The sequence below is a fragment of the Asparagus officinalis genome, chromosome 1, assembly GCF_001876935.1.
Source record: "Asparagus officinalis chromosome 1, Aspof.V1, whole genome shotgun sequence".
NCBI classification, from domain to species: Eukaryota; Viridiplantae; Streptophyta; class Magnoliopsida; order Asparagales; family Asparagaceae; genus Asparagus; species Asparagus officinalis.
Genome location: NC_033794.1, coordinates 116,427,624 through 116,438,175, shown reverse-complemented (window position 1 = coordinate 116,438,175; position 10,552 = coordinate 116,427,624). Strand labels below are relative to the sequence as shown.

Here is a 10,552-nt window from a genome sequence, read left to right as displayed (position 1 = left end):
TCCTCCATAGAAAATCATAAATGGAGGTATCAGATCTGCATAGGATTTTTTCCTGTATGTTTATTATTATTGCTGATGAAGTGTATCTTTTTCTTCAGGCTGTTCATAGAACAAAGACAATCTCTCACGCTTCAAATCCTGTGTGGAACCAAATGTTTGACTTAGATGAAATAGGAGGAGGTGAGTATCTCAAGATCAAGTGCTACAGTGCGGATAAATTCGGTGATGAGAACATTGGTAATGCACAAGTAAATATGGAAGGAATTGAAGAAGGAACCTGTAGGGATGTGTGGGTTCCCCTTGAAAAGGTGAGTTCAGGAGAGTTGAGGCTCCAGATAGAAGCTGTAAAGAGTGATGACTATGAAGGATACAAGGTATAATTCATAACTTCGTAGCAACTAGTATGTAACATGATTAATGAAATATAAGATGGCTCTGGTAGGAACAAAACCAAAAGAGGGGCAAATGTATCAAAGACTCATTTTCTTTCACTAATAAAGTGTAGCTTTTAGTATTCCAAGGTTATAGACAACATCACTACCGTCAGTCATGAGCGATCTTGGTGTACCATCACAATGGATAGGATAATCCAATCTTTGACTGTTTGTTTTAATCTTCGAGTTATTATCTTTCTTGTTGAGTGCCTTTGCCTATATCTTTGTGCTTCTTCTAAATTTTTTGTTGGTCTAGGAGAATTCTAGAGGTCTCTTCTTTTGTGGATGAGCTTACATGGACATTAGTATAGGTTTTCCCATTAGGTAATTGGTCTCTGAGGACTTATCATAACCTGTGTTCTTGTTTTTCTATAATTTCGTTTTGCAGGATTTTATAAAAAGATATGATGGTTTTGATAGGTGGATGACCATTATGCTAAATTGTTCACTGAACCTTCACTCCGTAGACAAGTTCATTTTGATGGAAATGACTCGGAACAAGAAGAATATGATACATAGACAGATTTATATGAAAAATCATGTATTTCAACTTGTTATGTTTGCATCAAGTGGTTGAGAATTGAATGCTTTGCTAGTTGAGTATGTAGATTCTTTAAGGTATGCACATTCTAGTGTGCATTTATAAATGTTGGCATAACTAATTGGTTACTGTTGAGATTTGGAGAGAAAAGAGTTTCTTGGAGAGTCCTCCCCTCACTTTATACTTTATTATTTATAGAGATGGATTAGTTACAAGTTAGTCTCATAGTCAATGTGAGACTAAACCAATGCTAAACTAATACTCTTTTCTAACACCCCCCTCCAGCTAGATCATATATATCATGCATGCCTAGCTTGTTACAAATAAAGTCAACCCGTGTTTGACCAAGTGGTTTTGTAAGAATGTCTGCAACTGATGTACTGTCGATACATGTTTTACCGTGATGATTTTATCCTCGAGCTTCTTGCAGACTACTTGACAATCGACTTCAATGTGCTTGGTTCTCTCATGAAATACGAGATTCTCATCAATGTGAATTGCTGCTTTATTGTTGCCATATAGACTCATGAGACATTCTGGAGGAAGACCAATCTCTTTTAATAGGTTTCTGATCCAAACTATCTCAAGTGTCATATTTGTCATAGCTTTGTATTCTGATTCTGCACCGGATTGATACACAACACTTTGTTTCTTACTTTTTCATTACACCAGATTTTCTTCGAGAAAGACACAATTTCGAGTAGTCGATCTCCTATCAAAAGGACATCCAGTCCAATTTGCATCAGAGAAGCTTGTAACTCTGGTGTGTCCTTGATTTGAGTAGATGATTGCTCGTCTTGGAGCCTTCTTTAAGTACCTCAAAATTCTCATTACTGTACCTAAGTGAATAGTTGGTGCGGACAAGAACTGACTCACAACACTGATTGTGAATGTGATATCAGGTCTGGTCACCGTCAGATAATTTAATTTCCCCACCAATCTCCTATACTGCCTAACGTCCTCAAAAAGCTCCCCTTAGTCCGGTAGTAGTTTTGAGTTCACATTCATTGGAGAATCACTGCTTCTGCATCCTAACATCCCGGCTTCTGAGAGCATATCTAGGATATACTTCCTTTGTGATAGAAGAATACCATTCGTTGACTTTGTAATTTTAATGCTTAGGAAGTATTTTAAGGAATCAAGATCTTTGGTTTGAAAATGTGTCTGTAAATGCTTCTTCAGGCTGTCAATACCAGAAGCATCATCCCCTGTAATTACAATGTCATCCACATAGACACCTAGCAAAATTCGTTTCCCATTCTGAAATCGTCAGAAGACAGAGTGATCTTTCTGTGCACGACAAAGCTCAAATTCCTGAATAACCGATGTAAAACGTTCAAATCAGACTCTTGGAGACTGCTTCAGACCATAGAGTGATTTCTTTAGCTTACACACATTCGCATTCTCCCACTGAGCAACAAAATATAGTGGTTGGTCCATGTAAACCTCCTCATCTAGAATACCATTAAGGAATACATTCTTGATGTCCAACTGATAAAGTGACCAGTGATTTGTCGCTACTAACGAAACAAAAATCCGAACAGATGTTATTTTTACCACCGGAGAGAAGATATCTATGTAATCCAAGCCATACACCTGTGAATAACTTTTAGCAACCGGTCGGGCTTTCAGACATGTCAAAGTTCCATCAGGATTCAACTTGATAGTGTACACCTACTTACAGCTGACAGGCCGCTTTCCTGGTTGAAGCGGGACCAAATCCTAAGTCTTATTTTGTTGCAAGGCCCACATTTTATCCTGCATTGCTTAGTTCCAACCTAGAATAGCTAGGGCTTCTGACACATTCTTGGGAACCAAATATGAGTTGAGGGAAGTAACAAAAGATCAAAAGGTAGAGGGGAGGTGATCATATGAGACAAAGTTAGAAATAAGATATTGAGTACAAGTTCGTGTCCCTTTCCGAAGTGCAATAGGAAGGCCTTTCGCAGAAAGGGGTAAATTTGCATTTACTGATTCAGGTTCTTCGGACGGAGGACGTGGTGTTAAGACTAACGTTGGCACAGGAACTTGAATTAGGTCGTTAAACCGAACTGAGTCTTTGCCAGTAGCGTAAATAGTATTGTCAGCGGATGGACCACCACTGTTAAGCAATGACTCTTGCAGGATTAAATAGTCATACTCATCCGGTGATAATGGAGATGGAGAACTAGAATGGCCGGGTTTATCTTCGAAGCATGTTACATCAGCAGATAACACAAGACGATTGAGGGATAGACAGAAGCACTTGTAATATTTATGCTTTCGAGAGTAGCCAAGAAAAATGCCTTTAATAGATCGAGAGTCAAATTTTTGTTTATTTGGACTGTGATTATGAACAAAACACAGAGAGCCAAAAATCTTTAGAGGAAACAGAAAGAGATCATCGTTGGGGTATGGAACTTTGAAAGGAATTTTATCTTGCAGAACTGAAGATGGCATTCGATTAATCAAGTAACATGCTGTTAAGATAGCTTCTCCCTAAATTTTTTTGGGAACGTGGCGATGGAATAGCAAGGTCCGATTAATAACAAGAAGATGTCTATTCTTTCGTTCAGTAACTTCATTTTGCTAAGTGTAAACATAAGAAGATTGATGGAGGATTCCATGTTGTTTAAGGAAACTAGTGAAGTTGTCATAGAAATATTTCTTTGCATTATCAGATCAAATTTTTTTATCGAAGTCTTGAAATGATTGACTATTTCAGAATCAAAGAGTTTAAATGTAGAAAAGACTTCAGATCTATATTTGAGAAGATAAATCTAAGTAACACGAGAGTGATTATCCACAAAACTGACAAAGTATCAGAATCCCAATTTAGAAGTTATTGGACATGACCTCCAGACATCAGAATGAACAAAATCAAATGGCTTAACAGCCCTCTTATTGACGCGATTAGGATAAGACACATGATGGTGTTTGTCAAGTTAACACAACTCACATTCTAAAGAGGAAAGAGATTTGAACTGTGGTTTAAGAAGCTTGAGAACAGAGAGAGATGTTCTAGTTGACAGTGGTATTGTAGGGCTGATAAGTTTTCGATACAAGCCAAATGTTTGACGTCGAATTCCTGTTTGTAAAGGCCGTTCTGCTCATGTATTGTCCATATCGTTTTTCGCGTGACCAGGTCTTGAAAGACATGATGTGTGGGGAAGAATGTCACTGTATAGTTTAGAGATTTAGTAATCTTACTAACAGATAAAATATTATAGGAAAAATTAGGAAGATAGAATACGGAGGAAAAAGGAAGACTAGGAGTAGGATTGGTATTGTCGACACCCTGAACAGGTGTACGTGAACCATCAGCTAATATAACTAAATTAGATGTAAGGGAGAAAGATGACAAGATACATTGATTTCCAGTCATATGATCAGTGACAATTGTATCTATAATTCAAGTATTAGACGAAGATGATGTAAGTAAAGATAAAGGGGTATCTGCACTTTTGAGATTAGCGGATAAGGAGGAAAACGATGTTTGTGAACTCTGGTACTGTTGGAATAATTGAAATTTCTGAAATTAACGCTACAGCTTCGCATCATGGAAGAGTGACTCTGGTTGACTTTCACTATCAGATGATGTGAAGTTATCTTGAGTAATCATGTAAGCACCATTAGCTTTATTTTTTTCTAATTCAGGACAATTATATTTGAGATGTCCTAGCTGGTGGCAGTAGTTACAAGTCTTCACTGAGTCATCGCTATGAGCGTGTCCGCCTTGAGATGGACCTCCACGGCCACCTCGTTGATCACCTAGGCCCCCAGAACGATCAGTGTGATAGTCTCCCCTCCCTTCAAAGTTTCCTCTACATCTTCCAGGACCACTAGTATGACCTCCTCGTCCATAAGACTGTCAACTCTGAGTGGCAAGCGCAGAGCGATCCGCAGTGGATGTAAGTGACTGTGCTGGGATAACATTCTTCAGAAAGTGATAAGTCTCAGCCATAGAACTAATGGCGGAGCTCCCCATGATTTGTGATCGAGCAGATGAGTAAATAAAATCGAGGGTACCCAAGTAGGTGAGTACCATAAGTTTGTTTCATTGGTTCTGCATTTATTTTACATCCTCCGTAATAAGAAAAATCTGACGAAGTTCCTCAGTCAGACAATTGAACTCACCATAATAATCATCCATGAGTTTACCATCTTGTTTCTTACGAAACAGCTCTTGAATTACTTTATATGCCCGATTAATATTGCCGCTACCCCCATAGAGATCTTGCAAAAAGCACCAAAGTTTCTTCATTGTCATACAATGAAGAACTAAACCCTGAATTTTAGGCTCCATAGTATTAAGAATTTGATGCAAAAGGACACTATCATCCAATGTCCTAGATTCTGGTGTCGGAGTAGGAGGGTCTGTCGACAAATGACCAGTTTTGCCTCGACCTGTCACGTAGATTTTAATAACATGTTTCCACTGGAGATAGTTAATTCCATCAAGCTTCCGGTCAGTGATTCTACCAGAAAGTATCTCCGAAACTTTCGTCTTGACCGTTAACTCAGAATTCTTGAGTTTCTCAGATCCGACCATCATGAAACAGACGAGTAGAGTTCAAGACAATACCCTCCACAAGTTGTACTCCAAAATGGATACAATCAAAGTATGTCTGTCTAAGTTCAAGAAAATAATTCTTGAATTAGCCAGTGAGCCGAATAAGTCAAAGAACCCGAATGTTAAAGTGCAAGAATACGAAGGTTAACATGGAACTCAAAGGTTAAGATGGAATCTGAAGGTTTTTTTATAGGGCAACTCGCAGATCTGATTCAGGTCCAAAATCAAAAAGAGAGCGGCGAGCGGCTGGCATGGCGGCAGCGAGCGAGGGCCTCATGGTGGCGACGGTCATCAACGGCAAGCGGCGTCGGGTTGCAGATCTAGATCGGATGACGAATGAGCTCGAGGGGGGGGGCATGGATGAGGTGGACGAGGACGAGGACGATGATGGCGATGATGATGACAAGGAAGATGAGGACGATGACGATGGTGAGGACGAGGACAACAGATGAGCTTGGTTGCCGGCGGGTGCTTTGGATGTGAAGATGCGATAATTAGGGTTAGGGTTTCAGAGAGGCGACTGCAGGGTTTTGGCGGCTAGGGTTTTGGAGACAGGCTACTAACCTAGGGTTAGGGCTAGGTTTAGGAATTTGGATTAGTATTAGGGTTGGAGCTACGGATATGTTCTGATACCATGTTGAGATTTGGAGAGAAAAGAGTATTTAAGAGTTCTCCCCTCACTCTATACTTTATTATTTATAGAGATGGATTAGTTACAAGTTAATCTCACAGACAATGTGGGACTAAACTAATGCTAAACTATTACTTTCTTCTAACAGTTACAACTGCTATTAGAACCATGCATGGAAAATGTTACCATGTGTATGGGGAGCAATGTAAGAGATGCATACACTTTAAGAAATCCAGACCATCCAAATTGGATGGTTCTTTAAAATGTTTTGTGAAATCCACATATTCTGGAACCTATCACGGCAAAAAACCAAACGGTTTGGATTTTTCTACTCATGTGTTTGTGTGTCTGAAACTGAGAGGTTATAGAACATAAAGTTATACACCTCAACCCTAACCATAACATCAGAGTTATACACCTCAACCCTGACCATAACATCAGAGTCTTATTGTAGACAAGGGGTTTTAAGATGGTACCGAAGCCACCCAAGTTCAAATCCTATCGGACATGCACGTATATACAAAGGCGGATCCGAAGCCTAGCTACGGGTGCAGTTGCACCCCTAAACATTTAGAAAATTACATGCAAAGTCATGTAAATTTTATATATGCGCCCATAAATTTTAAAAATAGCACCATTGGCCCTAAATTATCTATAAACACAAAAAAAAAAAAAAATTTGAAGTAGCTAGTTGGAAAGTAAAAGCCTTTTTATAATTTCAACAATAGTATATTAAGTACATGCACATAAGATAGTAGAGTTTTATAATATTTTATTTTTTATTTTTTGGTAAATAGACACCCCCCTCTCCGCGACAAAAAGAAAAAAGAAAAAGAAAAAGAAAAAAGGCAAGAAAAATGCTACTTGATTCGGCCGTTGCGTATAGTAGATGTACATAGAGCCTCATGGTTACATAGTACATGATAACTAGCAGGTTGTGTTACAAGTTCAGGTCCGCAATTCGCCACTTGGAAAATTTGGATTCGAAATGGGTTGGTTTACTTTCGTATGGAAGTTTGGTTAGTGGTACGTCGTAAGTTTTTTGGGCGTGCTTATCATTTTCCAAAGTGTATAGTACAAAACTAGGAAGTTGAAAGCTTATTATGTATTCTAATATTTTTTCATACAACATACTTAAATATTTCTTTTTTTATAGAGTTTGTTCTTTTTGTTCTATTTTCCTTTTCACATAGTTCGTGTTGGGATCATGGTTTCGTTTCACGTTTTATTAATATAGGTACATGGTTATAGTAAAGTCGCTGGCTCATATATTCTATTATGCTCCTTGCTTCACTCGATTGCACATGTGCACCTAAAGGCAGTGTCTGCCTTGCACATTTGTAAGCGGTACGTCAATTTTGGGGAATCAATTTGTGTATCGGAGGGAATCAATTCGTAAGTGTATCTTGAATTGGTTTTATTTTGTGGTGGTTTTTTTTGGGTGGGGGGTCTCTAGGGAATCACGCAACTATGCATAGAACATACACTTATACATCTCAACCTTGACCAAAACTTTAGAGACTCGTTAGAGTATAAAGTTATAAACCTCAGCCCACAACTTCAGAGTCTTAAAATAGTCACCGTAGTGGAAAGGACTTTAAAAAGAGTTTCAAAATGTTTTTATTTTAATTTGCTTGATAGTAGATACTAGAGAAGAAGCTTTCAGATCACATGATCTTGCACATACACACACAAAGAAAAAAGTATATTCATGTGTGCATACAGATATACATGTATACTTGGCTACTTGCTGAAAGGAAATTCAATGTGTGTGTGTGTGTGTTTGCACGCAGGATGTATATAGGTAGATGTATATAGGTAGATATATGGACTTGGATTTTCCTACTTTGGAAGGAAAATTCAATTTTAGAGTGTAAGCAAATGGAAATCCACTGTTTGGTTACATCACTAGAAGCGCATAAAATACAAGAATCAAGTGTTTTTGAGTTCAGCCTGGTACAAAATAGTGGTAGACAGTGATCTTTTTATGTTCAATGTAATAAGTTTGAAATTTTATTATTTTACTTTCAGTTGGGAATTTGATGGCTTTTCATCTGGATTTCAGCAGAATTCTCCACCGAGATCTGGAACCATCGAACTAGTCCTAATCGAAGCTAGGGACCTTATTGCTGCTGATCTAAGAGGAACAAGTGATCCTTATGTAAGGGTGCAGTATGGTAACATGAAAAAACGAACAAAGGTTTGCCATCTTTTCTTCAGCTTTTTAGCACATTTATATGAATGTTTAATGTGTATTTTACATGAACTTTTCCAAGATTTATTATAGTCTAGTTCTTAATAATTAGGGAAAGTTCAAAATAAAAAACTTATTTAATGGGGATCTTTTGAGAATTCATGATAATGGCCATAACCATCAATTCCTTTGCTCGATATGTTGAATAGATCTGTGACTACTCCATCAATGATTCCTATACAGTGTGATACCATATAAGGATTTGCTTAAATATTTATAACTTCAATCCATGACAATAGTTCTTTCCCTCTCCACCTTTTGTAGGTGTAATCTCAGTTTATTAGGCCATTTTAGCTCTTCGCTGTCCGTACTTTTGTCTGTTATACAGGGTGATGCCAAATGAATATCTTCTTCAATTTCTATTACTGCCAAGTGCCATCCATTAATATTAGTTCTTTCCGTCTTCTTGTTACCTATAACATCCTACATTATTAGGCCATTTTCAGCTCGTTGCTGTTTCTATCTTTGTCGGTTCTCCTCCGTCTTTTATTCTGCAATCTTTATTTGCTTAATAGAACCTCGTCTATAAAGAGTTTTTTGGTCCTTCAGGAAACTTCTTATGCATTAATTGACTTATTCATTATTTTATAATGTATCATTTGTTAGAAACACAAACTCAATCATTACATTTAATGCAGGTGGTTCATAAGACACTAAATCCTCAATGGAACCAGACCCTAGAGTTCCCTGAAACAGGCGATCGTCTTGTTTTGCATGTGAAGGATCACAATGCTTTACTTCCCACTTATAACATAGGTGACTGTGTTGTGGAGTATGAAAGATTACCTCCAAATCAAACAGTAGAAAAGTGGATACCTCTCCAAGGAGTGAAGAGCGGAGAGATCCATGTACAGGTCACAAGAAGAGTTCCAGAATTACAGAAAAAATCAGAATTACATAAAAAATCCAGCACGGCTTCTAACATCTCTTCAAGTAAAGCGCGTAAAATATCTGGGCAGGTAAGATTTTACACTTGAAGCTTACATTTCTAGATTCACTGTTCAAGCCCAGCTTAATGACCCATGCCACACAACCAGTTCTCTGGCTGCAATATTCTATGATTCTCGTTACATGATATTGTTTAATACGGATTATATTGCTTGGTGCTTACTAAATAATATAGCAAACATTGTATCGGGAGTGGAGCCATGGAAGATCTCTTTGCCTATCCTCCCATACATGATTCAAAGAAATTAAATTTTCTCTAACATGTGTATAGTTTTATACTTTTAACTTACATATAAACTAATGGTGCAAATACACGGTGATGATCTGTCTCAAGCATTCCCCTTAGCCTGTTGTATGTATGTGTACTAAATAATGTACCAAATAAACTGTTCAAGTGTGGAGTTCCCAAAAGCTCAAGTAGTAGTCTTTCTTAGCCTCCCATGTTTGTCGTATTGAAGTGAATAGCATCTTGTTGAAACTCTGTTCCACTAAAAGTCCAAAGCGGTAAGGATTTAGGGTTATAAACTTCTAATTTTGTCATCTAAAATGCATCTGCAGTTTTAGCATCCTTGTTATGTGCCGAAACCTGGATTAACTGCGATATTTTATTTAATCCCCTTTTTGATGCATGACCTATGGGATTAGAACCTGAGTTGCTTTGATACTATTTAACCTCTTCAACTAAACCAAAACTTGGGAAGTTGTGGTAAGGATTGAGGGTTATAATTTCTACTCTTATCATATTTCTCATATACGAGAGCAAGCAGCTGTCAATTTGTGGTTCCATTTAGTTCTTTCGCTTCCTGTTGCTTTAAAAGTCTTTTTTATAGGAATAGCGAAACCTCATATCCTCTGTTAAAAAGAGGGTGGGTTAGAGTAGTGCAAGGAGGAGCTGTCCACATGATGAGAAATTGAAGAAAGGAGTGTTGGTAAAACAGAGGCCAAGACTGATGCTGTTGGAGGCGAGTGGACGGATATTTTATTTGTTTATATTTCTTGTACGTGAAGGTGAAGCAATGATCCATGATCAAGTTGTAGTGGGCTGTTAATTTTGAAGTGTGTGCCAACGAAACATGGAAAATGCAAAAACTTGACAGAATGGACATTAATATGAAACCTTGATTCTAAGTGGTCCTAGCTGTCTTGGCATCTAGCTAGAGACAAAGCCATTTAAGCAGTAAAGCAAGGAAAA

General features: G+C 37.8%; 1 protein-coding gene across 3 annotated transcripts in view; it reads left to right on the top strand.

The window, feature by feature from the left end:
- Positions 1 to 10,552, top strand: part of LOC109829139 (extended synaptotagmin-1) — a 24,207-nt gene that overhangs the window by 12,073 nt on the left and 1,582 nt on the right. The window contains exons 11-14 of one of the 3 annotated variants that reach the window (XM_020396256.1): positions 99 to 374; positions 8,224 to 8,358; positions 9,051 to 9,371; positions 10,191 to 10,546. In XM_020396256.1, the coding sequence (XP_020251845.1) occupies positions 99 to 374; positions 8,224 to 8,358; positions 9,051 to 9,371; positions 10,191 to 10,196 (738 nt within the window). In that variant the 3' untranslated portion in view covers positions 10,197 to 10,546. Of the gene's footprint in view, positions 1 to 98; positions 375 to 8,223; positions 8,359 to 9,050; positions 9,372 to 10,190; positions 10,547 to 10,552 lie in introns of those variants that run through there. The other 2 variants (XM_020396255.1, XM_020396254.1) reach the window with 2 other exon arrangements.